General features: G+C 35.9%; 1 protein-coding gene across 50 annotated transcripts in view; it reads right to left on the bottom strand.

The window, feature by feature from the left end:
* The window catches only part of LOC126379776 (titin), a 109,906-nt gene that overhangs the window by 7,519 nt on the left and 83,059 nt on the right, over window positions 1–19,328 (bottom strand). For 19 of the 50 annotated variants that reach the window (XM_050028639.1, XM_050028627.1, XM_050028605.1 and 16 more), the window contains 10 exons: window positions 17,961–19,316; window positions 15,365–17,285; window positions 12,539–13,737; window positions 11,195–11,416; window positions 8,866–10,285; window positions 6,871–7,956; window positions 4,000–5,391; window positions 825–3,668; window positions 394–438; window positions 203–313 (listed from right to left, as the gene is read on the bottom strand). In XM_050028639.1, the coding sequence (XP_049884596.1) occupies window positions 203–313; window positions 394–438; window positions 825–3,668; window positions 4,000–5,391; window positions 6,871–7,956; window positions 8,866–10,285; window positions 11,195–11,416; window positions 12,539–13,737; window positions 15,365–17,285; window positions 17,961–19,316 (11,596 nt within the window). Of the gene's footprint in view, window positions 1–202; window positions 314–393; window positions 439–824; window positions 3,669–3,999; window positions 5,392–6,870; window positions 7,957–8,713; window positions 10,286–10,899; window positions 11,417–12,021; window positions 13,738–15,364; window positions 17,555–17,960; window positions 19,317–19,328 lie in introns of all 50 variants that reach the window. The other 31 variants (XM_050028651.1, XM_050028650.1, XM_050028644.1 and 28 more) reach the window with 28 other exon arrangements.

Raw genomic sequence — 19,328 nt, forward strand, 5'->3', positions numbered from 1 at the left:
AAACATGTACTTATGGTTAAAATCGAGCCCCTTATCACCATATCCATATTTCATCATATCCATCTTAGGACTTTGTATCAACATTGGCTGCTAGTTTTTAGACTACTTGTGGCTGTGCCCATCCCACTAAAGATTACGGACGTGAGTTTATCTAAGTTCAAATCGAAAAGTATTTAATAAGAAAAGAATTCTTAATATTTACCTAAGATGTAGAGGCGTTCACCTTCTACCAGATTAATTGCTTCATCAGTTTCAGCCACGTATGAGTAGACAGCAAATACTGTGTCCCCGCTGCGCACATCTAACGGAGTTTCTGTTAACAAAAACATAATTATTAGAAATACGTCACGTATCGACAATAATCAAAATAGTTATTACTGAAATATTAATTACCTGGAAATTCTTGTTCTCTGGAAATGCTCATAGAGACATCAGCTTCTACAAATAAATATTTTTTGTTGACTAATTAGATAATGTACTCGTAAATTGCAATAAATAGCCTGCTTTTCCAGCAACATTCACTTAGTTAATAAACAATATAATAAATTATGGTTATATTTTATTACCCATGCTTTGAATAAAATGTAATATAGTGTCAAAAATTAAAATAAACGCAAAGCACTTTGAAAAAAAAAATGATAATTTAAAGGCTGACTACAACAAATCATAAAACATTTGTAGAAATGTAGCAATACTTTAACAGCATTTCTTTTTAGCGTTAGTATTTATAAAGCATTTTCTGATGAACTTAAACAATTGTATTAAAATGACGAGAAGCATAGGCAGTTAACATCGCTGAACTTCGCAAAACAATCCATAGGTACCTTGCAGTTGTGATGGTTTCCTTGGTTTGCGTTTAGCCAAGATTGTTAGTTGTTCCTCTTCATATGCATCTTCATTAATTTTTTTTGGCTTAAATTCAACACTCAGTTCCTCGACTTCACTGACTTCATAAGCTGGTTTTTTAGGTTTACGCTTGATTACCATCTGAACATTCTCTTCAGATTCCGCTTCACTTAATATTATCTCTTCTGCTTGACTATCGTCTTCAATTTCTTGTGTCAGCTTAATTGATGTTTCATCGCCAGCTTCTTCAACCACTCTCTTCTTAGGTTTTAATTTAATTTTACTTGACAAAGACAATTCTTCAGTTGTGAATTGTTCGGTTTGGGGCTTGACTTCAAACGTTACTTCCTCTTGGTCATCTATTACGTATTTAGGTTTTTTATCTAGTTTGAAACTGACATCCTGTACAACTTCTGAAGATTCTTCTGCGGATCTTGGTTTAGAAATAGTTATGCTTGACGTAATATGTTCACTTGCCTTTTTCTTTTTTGGTTTCTTTAATGGCATCATAATATTTTCAGTATCTGTTTCTTGTTCCACATCACTTTCAATGATTTCAACTATATCGGGCCCTTCTTCTTCTTCATAAAATTTAATAGATGCTTCACCTGCCTCTTCATTAAACGTTGGCTGTCTGTGAGGTTTTAATTTAACTTTGCTTGTTAACGAGATTTCTTCCTCTGCGTACGAATCCAAGTGAATATTAAACTCTTGTTCTACGTCTTCTTTGGTTGTAGTACTTTTTGGTCTAAACGTAACTGTTTCTGGCTCCGTAATTTCAGGCAGTGTAACTGATGGTTTTCTTACTGGCTTCAATGTCTTCTTAATTGTAACTTCATCGACTATTTCATCGGTTTTCTTAATACTTGGTCGCCTAGGTTTTATAGTAAACTGTTCAGGTTCATCATCATCATCCCCTTTATCTTCTAATTCTTCCACAACTTGAGTCGGTTTTTGGGATTCCAAAATATCTTCGTACCCAAACATTGGCTTTTCTAATTCAGTTTTCTCTATTTCAGGTAACTCTGGTTGTTTGTATACTTTCTTTTTAATTTTCGCGGCTTCTTTAACATTACGTGATAAAATTCCATTCTGACGAACACTACCTAAAAAGCTGACATTAGGTTTTATGATTTGTGGTGGCCAGTCATTGATATACCTGATACGACTCTTTAATTGGAACTTGGGAAGTATAACTGAAGCAGCATCTTGCTTTGGTTTGCTTATGGTTTTCTTTAATTTTAGTTTTGTGAATTGAGGGCCTTCAACACTTTCAGCGTGTTGAGCTTTGCTGATATCCAAAACTTTCCTTTCTATTTTAATGGGAACTAATTTAGGTTTTGGTTTTTTTGTTTGTTCAGGTTCAGGTGCTTTTTCTGGCTTTTCGTCTGGTTTTTTCGTTTCTTCAACTGGCTTTGGTTTAGTTTTCATCTTTTTGGGTTTATCTTCAACCAATTCAGTTACGTCTTCAGGTTCATTTTCCTTAGATATTTTCTCTGGTTCGTTTTCTTCGGGTCTTGGAATTACAACCTCTGCTGCTTCTTCGGGTTCAGCTACTTCTTGTTTTTGTATGACTTCCTTCTTTTTTACTTTTTTAACTTTTTTAGGCTTTTCATCAACGGGTTGAACTTTTTCTTTATCCGGTAAAATAGTTTCTTCTAGTATGTTTTCATCGGTAAGTTCTTCAATGGTATTACTTTGCACTGGTTCATTTTCATCAATGTCTCTTTCTTCTACTTCCTTAGGTTGTTCTATTGTGTCAATAGGTGCTTCTTGTGCAGTTTCCAGTGTTTCAGTTAGAGATTTAGCCTTTTTCTTAGGCTTTTTCAGTTTTTTAACTTCTTCGTTAATTTTATCCACAGTATCATCTTTAGGCTTCTCTTGAATTATTTCTTTAACTGATTCTTCGACCTGCTTTAACTGTGGTTCTTCTGGTTCAATTACAACATCAGGTTGGTTCAACTGTGGTTCTTCTGGTTCTAACACAGCTTCAACCTGCTTAAATTGTAATTCTTCTGGTTGTTCTTCTTTCTTTGAAATAGGTTTGGCAACATCTGATTCGACTGGAATTTGTTCTGGTATCTTCAGGGACTTTTTAGGTTTTTTAGGAGTATCGTCGTCTATGTCCACTATCTTCGGCGTAGGTTTGTCTTTTTCCGGTTCTGACACTTCTTCAGTTTTTGTAGTTTTAGGTATATCTTCCATTGGAACAGGGGATTTGTCTTGTTTGTCTACGAAGAACTCAAATTCTTCTGGTTTTTCAAGTTCTACTTTTTCTAAATCTGGCAGCACTGGAACTTTAAGAGGTTTCTTTTTAATTTTAGCAGCTTCTTTGATATTTCGTGATAGTTCTCCATTTTGACGAACACTTCCTAAAAATGAAATGACTGGCTCAATTACCTGAGGAGGCCAGTCAGTGATGTATCTAATTCTACTTTTAAGTTGAAATTTAGGTAATGTGACCGTTGATTGTTCCTGTTTAGGTTTTTGTACAGGCTTTTTCAATTTCAATTTAGTGAACTGTGGTCCTTCAACCGCTTCAGGGTGTTGGGCTTCATGACTTTCAACAGTTACTCTTTCAATTTTGATTGGAGTAAGCTTAGGTTTTTTAGTTTCTTTGATTTCTTGTGTTTTAGGTTTCTCATGCTCTTCAGGAACTTTTTCGTTTGATTTCTTTACTTTTGTAGGTTTTTTGTCTTCGGTTTCAGGCTCTGTAGGTTCTTGTTGATCATCTGGTACTAGAACTTCAGGAACAGCATCCTTTTTCTTTACTTTCTTGGGCTTTCTTTCTTCCTGTTTCTTTTCTGGAACTATTTCTTGATCTGAAATATGAATGTATTGAAACAAGTTGCTTATATAAAGTTGCAAAAAGTTAAAATATGCACAATTAACTATTCATATAATATAATGTTACGGGTTTGAATTCAGACGATAATGTATAATAATGTTGTATAAGGACAAAAAAGTAAAATGAAAAGTATTTTGTATCAAAGTCTTTTGTGACAATGTAAGTTTATTTGTATATCATGAGTAAATTCGAGTTATTTGTGCAGTATTATGGAGTAAGTAAATTGAAACTGTTATTACTGTAAATTTCGACTTTTTTCATTACAAGTTCATACATTTATTATTATAGTTTATTATTCTGCTTACCGTCTAAACTGCCCATGTCTTTTATTATTTCTTCTTTTTCATCTGACAGTTTTTCTTCTTTGACAGTTACCGTGGTGACAGGAGCTTCGTCATCTTTTTTTACTGTTGTTATTTCTGTAACTTCCTGAACAGGACCTTTCTTTTTTCTTATAACTTTCTTGGATGTTTTAATCTTTTTAATTTCTCCTGGGCTGACTTCTTCAATAGTTGTTTCTTCTGGAAGTTCAATAATTTCCATCGGTTTAGTATCTTCTTCTGGAACTTGTTCCTCAGTAACATTGACACTTGTAACAGGAGCTTCATCGTCTTTTTGTACGATCGTTATTTCAGTGATTTCATCTTTGGGTCCCTTTTTCTTTCGAATGACGCGTTTTGTAGTTTTAATTTCTTTTATTTCACCGGAATCGGTCTGAAGTTTCGTGACTGAAACTGTCTCAGGTTCCTCCTGTATTATTTCAGCCATTTCTGGTTTAGTAAAGTCTTGAAGAGGCGTTGTTGTGTCATCTGTTATTTCTTCTGTCTTGTGAACAGATACAACTGGTTTTTCGTTATCTTCTTGTTCTGTTTGTATTACTGTTGTTTCTACTTTAGGACCTACTTTCTTTTTAATGATTCTCTTTGTTATTTTCTTTTGTTTAGTTTCCCCTCCCGGCGAGGTAATTTGCTCAATAATAGATTCTTCAGGCAGTTCTACTATTTCCACTTGGTTTTCTTCCAATTTTGGTATTTCTTCTGGCACATTTTCTTCTGTCACTGTGACCGTGGTAATAGGAGCTTCGTCATCTTTTGTGACCGTTGTTATTTCCATGACCTCTTCAACTGGACCCTTCTTTTTTCGTATAACTTTTTTAGATGTTTTCACTTTTTTCGTTTGTCCTGGGCTTACTTCTTCAACAATTACTTCTTCTGGGAGTTCAATAACTTCAAAAGGTTTTGTGCCTTCGTCCTCTGGTATTTCTTCTTCACTGACGATAACTGTTGTTTCAGGTCCTTCATCATCTTTTTGTACAGTAGTTGTTACTGTGACTTCCTCTTTAGGTCCCTTATGTTTCTTTATGACTTTCTTAGATGTTTTAACTTTTTCGATTTCAGCTGGGCCAACTTCTTTAATAGTTGTTTCTTCTGGGAGTTCAGTGATTTCCAAAGGTTTTGTATCTTCTTCTTCCGGAATTCGTTCTTCAGTCACTGTAACTGTTGTTTCAGGAGTTTCATCATCTTTCTGAACAGTGGTTGTTACTGTGACTTCCTCTTTAGGTCCCTTCTTTTTCTTTATGACTTTCTTAAATGTTTTAATCTTTTCAATTTCACCTGGGCCGATTTGTTCAATAGTTGCTTCTTCTGGGAGTTCAGTGATTTCAACAGATTTAGTGTCCTCTTCTTCTGTTACGTATTCTGAAAATTGATTTTTGTAAGAGTATAATGTATAGTATACAGTTTTACTGTGAGAGAAGTCAAATTAATACCTACATACATTTTTGTTCATTTTATATCTCACTTAAAGGTTGGTTGTCGGTCAGATGTTGGTTTCCAACGTCTTAATCCGTAAGGCTAATATTTTTTGTTTACAAATACATGTTTTGTGAAATGTAATTGACCACTATCCATTAAATAGTATTACTGTAGTGATGCTAATATTAAAGATTTTAATTTCGGAAGTTAATTGAATACTTAATCATAATATCTTGCTATTTTAACCTTAAATCCTAAGAACTATGTAGTGCAGGTTGTAAATTATTATTGATATAAAAAAGGTGTTGTCACATTATAACAGTCGGTTGCAGGAACAACATAAAGTAAAAAAATAATTACCACAAGTAAAATAAAATGTTTAGGACTCACTACAATAGAAATTATTTGTACTTACTTAATACATTATCTTAGTATGTCTCATGCAAGTTACTCCATAACAAAAGATATTATGTTAATTCTTATATATGTTGTTCAGAGAAATTTAATCAGAAGGCATTATATTAAAGATATTTGCAGTATATTTAGATAACGTTAGATTTTAAGAGTATTTAAAGCATTAGAAACACGGTTTTATGCTTAAGATTATCATAGGATATTATTTAGAGACTGGAAAGGGTAATGGAAAATTGGAATTCGTAAACATTTCCCATTTAAGATATTAAATGTATTGATTTTATATTCATTATAATTAATATTAGTATCGAATGAATATTATGTTTTGTAGGGATCCTAGTATAGAGCAAACATATTTACATGTAACAATAATGTATATAAAATATAAAGTACTTCAATTAAAAATAGGGTACACTTACTTTGTTAAAAGACAATATTAGGGTAAAAAAGGACTTGTCTCTGTCCAACCTAATATAATACGAGTGTGTTCATGTATGTAATGTAAGTAGGTATGTATATTTGTATGTAATTTGAAACTTACCTATTTTTTTTAAACACCATCTAATTTTATTTTAAGTTATATCTGTCATTTTTTTATCTGCCGAAAAGACGGGACGGGTAATCGACAAGCATAAAATTAATGTAACACACGTCAATTTTAAGTACAAATCTAAAACAACCGTCTAAAAATTTTACATTGACCAATAACCCGACAGAATTATGTTGGCAGCACACGTCAAATGGTTTGCATACCAGCGAGATACCTTTTTGATTCACTCGGGTTATTCATTCATTTACTCATTCTTCCTAAAATAAAGAGCTGTCAGTCATCCGTCCCTTTCCTTTTCGGCGGGTAAGAAACTGACAAGTATAACTTAAAGTAAAATTAGGAGGTGTCTGCAGGAATCGGGGCCAATGTTTGCAAAAATTTAGAAGAAGATAAAGTACTGTATTATAAATATTGAAGCATAAAAGTTATCACTTATAACGATATAAAAAAAAACTTACTATTAATTTGTGTTCCTTGCTCAGGTAGTGTAATGGTGAGTACATTTTCAATGTCTTGGTATGCTCGATCCGTGTTTGGTGTCATTGGTTCACCTATGAATTCATCTGCATGTGTGAGTGTTAAAGTGTCTGTAACTATCAAAGGCGATAGTTCAGTGGTGCTCATAATAGTAGTTTTACTTTGTGTTTTTGGTGTACTTAATTCATCTGTGTGACCTTCAGTGATATTTTCTGTGCATTGTAGAGGTGTAAATGTGGTAACTAGTTTAGGTTCTTCTTGTATAACATCAGCCGTTTCTGGTTTACTCTGACCTTGAAAAGGCGTAGTTTTTTCATCTATTATTTCTTCCGTTTTATGCATCGATACAATCGGTTCACGGTCACCTTCTTGTTCAGTTTTTATAACTGTTGTTTCTACAGTGGGGGCTACTTTCTTTTTAATGACCTTTTTCGTTATTTTCTTTTGTTTTATGTCTGCTACTGGCGTTTTTATTTCTTCAATTATAGATTCCTCTGGCAACTCTTGTATCTCTAATTTATTGTCTTCTATCTTTGGAGTTTCTTCTGACAGCTTTTCTTCTTTGATTGTGACAGTAGTGACAGGCGCTTCATCATCTTTTGTGACTGTTGTTATTTCTGTGACTTCTTGGACGGGACCTTTCGTTTTTCTAATCACTTTTTTAGATGTTTTAATAGTTTTAATTTCTCCTGGGCTGACCTCCTCAAGGGTAGTTTCTTCGGGAAGTTCTACGACTTCTATGGGTTTAGTATCTTCTTCCTCTGGGACTTGTTCCTCAGTGACACTAATAGTTGTTACAGGAGTTTCATCATCTTTCTGTATGGTTGTTACTTCGGTTATTTCCTCTTTGGGTCCTTTCTTTTTTCTTATAATTTTCTTTGATGTTTTAATCTTTTTAATTTCTCCTGGGCTGACCTCCTCAAGGGTAGTTTCTTCGGGAAGTTCTACGACTTCTATGGGTTTAGTGTCTTCTTGCTCTGGGACTTGCTCCTCAGTGACACTAACAGTTGTAACTGGGGCATCATCATCTTTCTGCACGGTGGTTATTTCCGTGATTTCCTCTTTAGGTCCTTTTTTCTTTCTTATGACGCGCTTTGTTGTTTTGACAGCTTTTATTTCACCAGTCTTCGTCTTAGTTTTAGTGATGGAAACTGTTTCTGGTTCCTCCTGTATAATTTCAGCCTTATCCGGTTTAATCAAATCTTGAATGGGCGTTGATGTTTCATCAATTATTTCTTCTGTCTTATGGACTGATACAATAGGTTTTTTATTATCTTCTTGTTCAGTCTGTATCACGGTGGTTTCTACTTTAGGCCCTACTTTCTTTTTAATGGTTCTCTTTGTTGTTTTCTTTTGTATTACCTTGCCGTCTGGCGACGTTAATTCTTCAATAGTAGATTCTTCAGGCAGCTCTACTATTTCCAATTGTTGTTCTGTCGGCACTGGTGATTCTTCGGGCAGTTTTTCTTCTTTGACTGTAATCGTAGTGACAGGAGCTTCATCATCTTTAGTGACTGTAGTTATTTCTGTAATCTCTTGTACAGGACCTTTCTTTTTTCGTATGACCTTTTTAGTGGTTTTGACCTTTTTAGTTTCATCTGGGCTAACTTCTTCAACAATGATTTCTTCTGGAAGTTCAACGACTTCCATTGGTTGAGTAACTTCTTCCTCTGGTACTTGTTCCTCAGTGACACTAACAGTTGTTACAGGAGTTTCATCATCTTTCTGTATGGTTGTTACTTCGGTTATTTCCTCTTTGGGTCCTTTCTTTTTTCTTATAATTTTCTTTGATGTTTTAATCTTTATAATTTCTCCTGGACTGACCTCCTCAAGGGTAGTTTCTTCGGGAAGTTCTACGACTTCTATGGGTTTAGTGTCTTCTTGCTCTGGGACTTGCTCCTCAGTGACACTAACAGTTGTTACTGGGGCATCATCATTTTTCTGTACGGTGGTTATTTCCGTGATTTCCTCTTTAGGTCCTTTTTTCTTTCTTATGACGCGCTTTGTTGTTTTGACATTATTTATTTCACCAGTCTGCGTCTTTGTTTTAGTGATGGAAACTGTTTCTGGTTCCTCCTGTATAATTTTAGCCTTATCCGGTTTAATCAAATCTTGAATGGGCGTTGATGTTTCATCAATTATTTCTTCTGTCTTATGGACTGATACAATAGGTTTTTTATTATCTTCTTGTTCAGTCTGTATCACGGTGGTTTCTACTTTAGGCCCTACTTTCTTTTTAATGGTTCTCTTTGTAGTTTTCTTTTGTATTACCTTGCCGTCTGGCGACGTTAATTCTTCAATAGTAGATTCTTCAGGCAGCTCTACTATTTCCAATTGTTGTTCTGTCGGCTCTGGTGATTCTTCGGGCAGTTTTTCTTCTTTGACTGTAACCGTAGTGACAGGAGCTTCATCATCTTTAGTGACTGTAGTTATTTCTGTAATCTCTTGTACAGGACCTTTCTTTTTTCGTATGACCTTCTTAGTGGTTTTGACCTTTTTAGTTTCATCTGGGCTAACTTCTTCAACAATTACTTCTTCTGGAAGTTCAACAACTTCCATGGGTTGAGTAACTTCTTCCTCTGGTATTTGTTCCTCTGTGACATCAACTGTTGTTACAGGAGTTTCATCATTTTTCTGTACGGTAGTTATTTCCGTGACTTCTTCTTTAGGTCCCTTCTTTTTTCTGATAATTTTCTTTGATATTTTGACCTTTTTAATATTTCCTGGGCTGACCTCTTCAATAGTAGTTTCTTCGGGAAGTTCAACGCCTGCTATGGGTTTAGTATCTTCTTCCTCTGGGACTTGTTCCTCAGTGACACTAATAGTTGTTACAGGAGTTTCATCATCTTTCTGTATGGTTGTTACTTCGGTTATTTCCTCTTTGGGTCCTTTCTTTTTTCTTATAATTTTCTTTGATGTTTTAATCTTTTTAATTTCTCCTGGGCTGACCTCCTCAAGGGTAGTTTCTTCGGGAAGTTCTACGACTTCTATGGGTTTAGTGTCTTCTTGCTCTGGGACTTGCTCCTCAGTGACACTAACAGTTGTAACTGGGGCATCATCATCTTTCTGCACGGTGGTTATTTCCGTGATTTCCTCTTTAGGTCCTTTTTTCTTTCTTATGACGCGCTTTGTTGTTTTGACAGCTTTTATTTCACCAGTCTGCGTCTTAGTTTTAGTGATGGAAACTGTTTCTGGTTCCTCCTGTATAATTTCAGCCTTATCCGGTTTAATCAAATCTTGAATGGGCGTTGATGTTTCATCAATTATTTCTTCCGTCTTATGGACTGATACAATAGGTTTTTTATTATCTTCTTGTTCAGTCTGTATCACGGTGGTTTCTACTTTAGGCCCTACTTTCTTTTTAATGGTTCTCTTTGTTGTTTTCTTTTGTATTACCTTGCCGTCTGACGACGTTAATTCTTCAATAGTAGATTCTTCAGGCAGCTCTACTATTTCCAATTGTTGTTCTGTCGGCACTGGTGATTCTTCGGGCAGTTTTTCTTCTTTGACTGTAACCGTAGTGACAGGAGCTTCATCATCTTTAGTGACTGTAGTTATTTCTGTAATCTCTTGTACAGGACCTTTCTTTTTTCGTATGACCTTTTTAGTGGTTTTGACCTTTTTAGTTTCATCTGGGCTAACTTCTTCAACAATGATTTCTTCTGGAAGTTCAACGACTTCCATTGGTTGAGGAACTTCTTCCTCTGGTACTTGTTCCTCAGTGACACTAACAGTTGTTACAGGAGTTTCATCATCTTTCTGTATGGTTGTTACTTCGGTTATTTCCTCTTTGGGTCCTTTCTTTTTTCTTATAATTTTCTTTGATGTTTTAATCTTTTTAATTTCTCCTGGACTGACCTCCTCAAGGGTAGTTTCTTCGGGAAGTTCTACGACTTCTATGGGTTTAGTGTCTTCTTGCTCTGGGACTTGCTCCTCAGTGACACTAACAGTTGTTACTGGGGCATCATCATTTTTCTGTACGGTGGTTATTTCCGTGATTTCCTCTTTAGGTCCTTTTTTCTTTCTTATGACGCGCTTTGTTGTTTTGACATTATTTATTTCACCAGTCTGCGTCTTTGTTTTAGTGATGGAAACTGTTTCTGGTTCCTCCTGTATAATTTCAGCCTTATCCGGTTTAATCAAATCTTGAATGGGCGTTGATGTTTCATCAATTATTTCTTCTGTTTTATGGACTGATACAATAGGTTTTTTATTATCTTCTTGTTCAGTCTGTATCACGGTGGTTTCTACTTTAGGCCCTACTTTCTTTTTAATGGTTCTCTTTGTAGTTTTCTTTTGTATTACCTTGCCGTCTGGCGACGTTAATTCTTCAATAGTAGATTCTTCAGGCAGCTCTACTATTTCCAATTGTTGTTCTGTCGGCTCTGGTGATTCTTCGGGCAGTTTTTCTTCTTTGACTGTAACCGTAGTGACAGGAGCTTCATCATCTTTAGTGACTGTAGTTATTTCTGTAATCTCTTGTACAGGACCTTTCTTTTTTCGTATGACCTTTTTAGTGGTTTTGACCTTTTTAGTTTCATCTGGGCTTACTTCTTCAACAATGATTTCTTCTGGAAGTTCAACGACTTCCATTGGTTGAGAAACTTCTTCCTCTGGTACTTGTTCCTCAGTGACAGCAACGGTTGTTACAGGAAGTTCATCATCTTTCTGTATGGATGTTACTGCGGTTATTTCCTCTTTAGGTCCTTTCTGTTTTCTAATAATCTTCTTTGATGTTTTAATCTTTTTAATTTCACCCGGACGGAGCTCCTCAACGGTAGTTTCTTCGGGAAGTTCGACGATTGCTATGGGTTTAGTATCTTCCTCTGGGACTTGTTCCTCAGTAACACTAACAGTTGTTACAGGAGTTTCATCATCTTTCTGTATGGTTGTTACTTCGGTTATTTCCTCTTTGGGTCCTTTCTTTTTTCTTATAATTTTCTTTGATGTTTTAATCTTTTTAATTTCTCCTGAACTGACCTCTTCAAGGGTAGTTTCTTCGGGAAGTTCTACGACTTCTATGGGTTTAGTGTCTTCTTGCTCTGGGACTTGCTCCTCAGTGACACTAACAGTTGTTACTGGGGCATCATCATTTTTCTGTACGGTGGTTATTTCCGTGATTTCCTCTTTAGGTCCTTTTTTCTTTCTTATGACGCGCTTTGTTGTTTTGACATTATTTATTTCACCAGTCTGCGTCTTTGTTTTAGTGATGGAAACTGTTTCTGGTTCCTCCTGTATAATTTCAGCCTTATCCGGTTTAATCAAATCTTGAATGGGCGTTGATGTTTCATCAATTATTTCTTCTGTTTTATGGACTGATACAATAGGTTTTTTATTATCTTCTTGTTCAGTCTGTATCACGGTGGTTTCTACTTTAGGCCCTACTTTCTTTTTAATGGTTCTCTTTGTAGTTTTCTTTTGTATTACCTTGCCGTCTGGCGACGTTAATTCTTCAATAGTAGATTCTTCAGGCAGCTCTACTATTTCCAATTGTTGTTCTGTCGGCTCTGGTGATTCTTCGGGCAGTTTTTCTTCTTTGACTGTAACCGTAGTGACAGGAGCTTCATCATCTTTAGTGACTGTAGTTATTTCTGTAATCTCTTGTACAGGACCTTTCTTTTTTCGTATGACCTTCTTAGTGGTTTTGACCTTTTTAGTTTCATCTGGGCTTACTTCTTCAACAATAATTTCTTCTGGTAGTTCAATGACTTCAATGGGTTGAGTTACTTCTTCTTCTGGAATTCGTTTCTCAGTGACATTAACGGTTGTTACAGGAGTTTCGTCATCTTTTTGTACGGTGGTTATTTCCGTGACTTCCTGATTAGGTCCTTTCTTTTTTCTTATAATTTTCTTTGATGTTGTAATCTTTTTAATTTCTCCTGGGCTGACCTCCTCAACAGTAGTTTCTTCGGGAAGTTCTACGACTTCTATGGGTTTAGTGTCTTCTTGCTCTGGGACTTGCTCCTCAGTGACACTAACAGTTGTAACTGGGGCTTCATCATCTTTCTGTACGGTAGTTATTTCCGTGATTTCCTCTTTGGGCCCCTTCTTCTTTTTTATGACGCGCTTTGTTGTTTTGACAGCTTTTATTTCACCAGTCAGCGTCTTAGTTTTTGTGATTGAAACAATTTCCGGTTCCTCGTGTATAATTTCAGCCCTATCTGGTTTAGTTAAATCTTGAATGGGCGTTGTTGTTTCATCAATTATTTCTTCTGTCTTATGGACTGATACAATAGGTTTTTTATCGTCTTCTTGTTCAGTCTTTATCACCGTGGTTTCTACTTTAGGCCCTATTTTCTTTCTAATGGTTCTCTTTGTTGCTTTTTTGTGTATAACCTTACCATCTGGTGACGTAATTTCTTCAATAGTAGATTCTTCAGGCAGCTCTACTATTTCTGATTGTTGTTCTGTCGGCTCTGGTGATTTTTCGGGCAGTTTTTCTTCCTTGACTGTAACTGTAGTGACAGGAGCTTCATCATCTTTAGTGACTGTTGTTATTTCTGTAATTTCTTGTATAGGACCTTTCTTTTTTCGTACAACCTTTTTAGTTGTTTTGACCTTTTTAGTTTCGTCTGGGCCTACTTCTTCAACAATTATTTCTTCTGGAAGTTCAATGATTTCCAAGAGTTTGTCATCTTCTTCTTCTGTTTTTGTGACGGTGACAAATGTTTCTGGAGCTTCATTATCCTCTAAAACGATTGCTGTTTCTGTTGTTTCTTCAACAGGAATTTTCTTTTGTTTAACTCTAACTTTTTTAAGCTTTTTGTGTTGTGTAACTGTGTTGTCTATGAGTTCTTCTGTTTCGTGTTCAGGTGTGTTCAGTGGCTGTTCCGCTTCTTCTACAAGCTCTGAAAGTGTTTAATGTATAATGTACTTATATTGAACAGTGTAGTAAAGTCTTGTGATAAAAGCCAAACCAGTTTTTCAAGAAAAATGTGAGTAAGTATCTGTGATATTAATGTGTGTCTAAATTTTGGAGCAGATGATTTGTATGTATTTGCATTTCTCGTATTTTATTGCAGACAAATAATGAGTAAATCATATTAATCCAAACTGATTCCACAAATCATTTGAAAATATGATAACTAGGCATGTCAAAAAATATTTATTTGTTGTATTACTTTTAAATAGCCAATTATATACGTTGTACTGATGCCATGTCGTACACCGCACAGGTCTCCCCACAATCAACCGCTTCAACCGGAGGGTTATAGAGCAAACTCCACCAATCTACTCCACATTTCTCTTTCATAAAATTTGTTCATTTACTATTGCTATTCAACAGTATGAAATAACGTAAAATGAAATAACGTTTATAAAACAAGAAGAAAAACAAACTGAACTTGAATCATAGGAGCCTAACCAACTCCAAGACTTCGTTTATATCTACTGCCGCTGACGATTTCTGTTTGCGGAAATAAGGATTTACTCATGATGTTTTTATTCTAATCTGCTATAAGTGCGTTAAATAAACTTTTAAATTCAGAACAAATACTTAGCGAGGTACACAAGTTACTAATTTATAACTTACCTAAGTTATAAAAATATTTTAACGAAGGTTTGTAAATAAGTATATATTATTTAAAATGATAAATTACGGTATAAGTACGTACTTACTAATATACCAACGTAAGGTATCATGTACTGTAACGTTTAGCGCGAAAAGTAATAACTTAAACTCATCTGAATCACATCATTTTTACTACCAACATCTCATGCAGTACTTGCAAATAATGTTTACATTTGTTGCAATTTTCTATAAGTATCAATTTTTGAAAGTGCCTTTACTCGCGATTTCGGTGGTGCAATATTATTTTTAACGATAAAGCAACAGCTTTATAGTACCATAGTACTTGCTCGTTAGGATACCGAGGTACTTATTTGTCGATCGAATATATTGTTAATGAGGCTCATATAAACCCAAAACTAACTCCAACACTTGGGAAATAGTTTCCAAAAATGTGCCACGGAAATTGCGTGAAGCTCATATTTTGACCCCAGCCACAGTTGCATACTAATATTAGATATTTATTAAAACCAGTAAATACAGTATAATAATAAAATATATTATAAATGTTAAAATGAACATTAAAATAATGTTTTGCGTAGCGCTTTTTGTATTTGACTTTAATAACCAACAACCAGACATAATTAATTTACCAGCACAAGTCAAGGCACCTCGAATCAAATGATTCGCCTGGGTTATTCATTCATAAAACATGATAATTGTGTGGTAGTATTCCTTATTCAAGTGGTTCATGATAATTGTGTGGTAGTACAGAGATCATGGTGCGCAAAATAGATTCAAACTTTGTCCGACTTTTGTTGTTGTTACGACAGCCTTCAGAAACGAAATAGGTTTCGACATTCAGTAGAAGGAAAGTTATAAATTATGCTTGAGATGTTAGACAACTGGAGAGCATCTTTAATAAATAGAATAAATAAATTAAACTACAAGAAGATAAATAAACTTACTATTTGTTTGTGTTTGCTGGTCAGGTAGTGTGATGGTGTGTGTGTTTTCTATGTCTTGGTGTAGTTGATCCCCAGTAAAAGGTGTTATCTGTTCACCTACGAATTCATCTGCATGTGTAAGTGTTAAAGTGTCTGTAATTATCAAAGGATATTGTGTAGTGGTGTTAATAGTAGGAGTTTTACTATGTGTCTTTGATGTGAAAAATTCATCTGCTTGACTGTTAAATATATTCTCTACGCATTCAAGAGGTGTAAATGTATTAAATGTTTGAGGTAGTTCATGTATAACATCGGTTTCTACTTTGGATTCCACTTTGTTTTTGCCAAGTCGTTTTGTTACTTTCTTGTGTTTGGTCTTTCCTTCAGGCGTTTTCGTTTCCTCAATAGTGAACTCTTCAGGCAGTTCTACTATTTCCGTTTGGTCATTTTCTGGCTGTGTTTCTTCTCTGACTGAAACCGTGGTTACAGGAGCTTCATCGTCTTTCGTGACAGTTGTTATTTCTGTTACTTCTTCGACAGGACCCTTCTTCTTTCTGATCACTTTTTTGGATTTCTTCACCTGTTTTGGTTTTGTTTCGCCTGGAGTAACTTCTTCGACAATAGTTTCCTCTGGAAGTTCTATGATTTCTATGGGCTTGGTCTCGTCTTCTTCTGGGGCTTGTTCTTCAGTGACATGCACAGTTGTTACCGGCGCTTCATCATCTTTCTGCACGGTGGTAATTTCAGTGATTTCATCTTTAGGTCCCTTCTTTTTCCTTATAATGCGTTTTGTTGTTTTGACTGACTTTACTTCACCAGTTTCCGTTTGAGTTTTTGTGACTGAAACGGTTTCAGGTTCTTCCTGTATGATCTCAGCCTTTTCTGGTTTGGTCAAATCTTGAAGAAGTGTTGTAGTTTCATCTTGTAATTCTTCTGTCTTATGGATCGAAACAACTGGCTCTTTGTTGTCTTCTTGTTCTGTTTTAATAACAGTTGTTTCCACTTTGGGGCCAACTTTCTTTTTGATTATTCGTTTTGTTACTTTCTTGTGTTTGGTCTTTCCTTCAGGCGTTTTTGTTTCCTCAACAGTGAACTCTTCAGGCAGTTCCACTATTTTCGTTTGGACATCTTCTGGCTGTGTTTCTTCTCTGACTGTAACCGTGGTTACAGGAGCTTCATCGACTTTCGTGGCAGATGTTATTTCTGTTACTTCTTCGATAGGACCCTTCTTCTTTCTGATTACTTTTTTGGATTTCTTCACCTGTTTTGGTTTTGTTTCGCCTGGAGTAACTTCTTCGACAATAGTTTCCTCTGGAAGTTCTATGATTTCTATGGGCTTGGTCTCCTCTTCTTCTGGGGCTAGTTCTTCAGTGACATGCACAGTTGTTACCGGCGCTTCATCATCTTTCTGCACGGTGGTAATTTCAGTGATTTCATCTTTAGGTCCCTTCTTTTTCCTTATAATGCGTTTTGTTGTTTTGACTGACTTTACTTCACCAGTTTCCGTTTGAGTTTTTGTGACTGAAATGGTTTCAGGTTCTTCCTGTATGATCTCAGCCTTTTCTGGTTTGGTCAAATCTTGAAGATGTGTTGTAGTTTCATCTTGTAATTCTTCTGTCTTATGGATCGAAACAACTGGCTCTTTGTTGTCTTCTTGTTCTGTTTTAATGATAGTTGTTTCCACTTTTGGGCCTACTTTCTTCTTGATGATTCGTTTTGTTACTTTCTTGTGTTTGGTTTTTCCTTCAGGCGTTTTCGTTTCCTCAATAGTGAACTCTTCAGGCAGTTCTACTATTTCCGTTTGGTCATCTTCTGGCTGTGTTTCTTCTCTGACTGTAACCGTGGTTACAGGAGCTTCATCGTCTTTCGTGACAGTTGTTATTTCTGTTACTTCTTCGACAGGACCCTTCTTCTTTCTGATTACTTTTTTGTATTTCTTCACCTGTTTTGTTTCGCCTGGAGTAACTTCTTCGACAATAGTTTCCTCTGGAAATTCTATGATTTCTATGGGCTTGGTCTCCTCTTCTTCTGGGGCTTGTTCTTCAGTGACATGCACAGTTGTTACCGGCGCTTCATCATCTTTCTGCGCGGTGGTAATTTCAGTGATTTCATCTTTAGGTCCCTTCTTTTTCCTTATAATGCGTTTTGTTGTTTTGACTGACTTTACTTCACCAGTTTCCGTTTGAGTTTTTGTGACTGAAACGGTTTCAGGTTCTTGCTGTATGATCTCAGCCTTTTCTGGTTTGATCAAATCTTGAAGAAGTGTTGTAGTTTCATCTTGTAATTCTTCTGTCTTATGGATCGAAACAACTGGCTCTTTGTTGTCTTCTTGTTCTGTTTTTATAACAGTTGTTTCCACTTTGGGGCCCACTTTCTTTTTGATGATTCGTTTGGTTACTTTTTTGTGTTTGGTCTTTCCTTCAGGCGTTTTCGTTTCCTCAATAGTGAACTCTTCAGGCAGTTCTACTATTTCCGTTTGGTCATCTTCTGGCTGTGTTTCTTCTCTGACTGTAACCGTGGTTACAGGAGCTTCATCGTCTTTCGTGACAGTTGTTATTTCTGTTACTTCTTCGACAGGACCCTTTTTCTTTCTGATTACTTTTTTGGATTTCTTCACCTGTTTTGGTTTTGTTTCGCCTGGAGTAACTTCTTCGACAATAGTTTCCTCTGGAAGTTCTATGATTTCTATGGGCTTGGTCTCGTCTTCTTCTGGGGCTTGTTCTTCAGTGACATGCACAGTTGTTACCGGCGCTTCATCATCTTTCTGCACGGTGGTAATTTCAGTGATTTCATCTTTAGGTCCCTTCTTTTTCCTTATAATGCGTTTTGTTGTTTTGACTGACTTTACTTCACCAGTTTCCGTCTGAGTTTTTGTGACTGAAACGGTTTCAGGTTCTTGCTGTATGATCTCAGCCTTTTCTGGTTTGGTCAAATCTTGAAGAAGTGTTGTAGTTTCATCTTGTAATTCTTCTGTCTTATGGATCGAAACAACTGGCTCTTTGTTGTCTTCTTGTTCTGTTTTAATAACAGTTGTTTCCACTTTGGGGCCCACTTTCTTTTTGATGATTCGTTTTGTTACTTTCTTGTGTTTGGTCTTTCCTTCAGGCGTTTTCGTTTCCTCAACAGTGAACTCTTCAGGCAGTTCTACTATTTCCGTTTGGTCATCTTCTGGCTGTGTTTCTTCTCTGACTGTAACCGTGGTTACAGGAGCTTCATCGTCTTTCGTGACAGTTGTTATTTCTGTTACTTCTTCGATAGGACCCTTCTTCTTTCTGATAACTTTTTTGGATTTCTTCACCTGTTTTGTTTCGCCTGGAGTAACTTCCTCGACAATAATTTCTTCTGGAAGTTCAATGATTTCTATGGGCTTGGTCTCCTCTTCTTCTGGGGCTTGTTTTTCAGTGACATGCACAGTTGTTACCGGCGCTTCATCATCTTTCTGCACGGTGGTAATTTCAGTGATTTCATGTTTAGGTCCTTTCTTCTTCCTTATAATACGTTTTGTTGTTTTAACTGACTTAACTTCACCAGTTTCCGTCTGAGTTTTTGTGACTGAAACGGTTTCAGGTTCTTCCTGTATGATCTCAGCCTTTTCTGGTTTGGTCAAATCTTGAAGAAGTGTTGTAGTTTCATCTTGTAATTCTTCTGTCTTATGGATCGAAACAACTGGCTCTTTGTTGTCTTCTTGTTCTGTTTTTATAACAGTTGTTTCCACTTTGGGGCCCACTTTCTTTTTGATGGTTCGTTTGGTTACTTTTTTGTGTTTGGTCTTTCCTTCAGGCGTTTTCGTTTCCTCAATAGTGAACTCTTCAGGCAGTTCTACTATTTCCGTTTGGTCATCTTCTGGCTGTGTTTCTTCTCTGACTGTAACCGTGGTTACAGGAGCTTCATCGTCTTTCGTGACAGTTGTTATTTCTGTTACTTCTTCGATAGGACCCTTCTTCTTTCTGATTACTTTTTTGGATTTCTTCACCTGTTTTGTTTC

The sequence above is a fragment of the Pectinophora gossypiella genome, chromosome Z (assembly GCF_024362695.1).
Source record: "Pectinophora gossypiella chromosome Z, ilPecGoss1.1, whole genome shotgun sequence".
Taxonomy (NCBI): domain Eukaryota; kingdom Metazoa; phylum Arthropoda; class Insecta; order Lepidoptera; family Gelechiidae; genus Pectinophora; species Pectinophora gossypiella.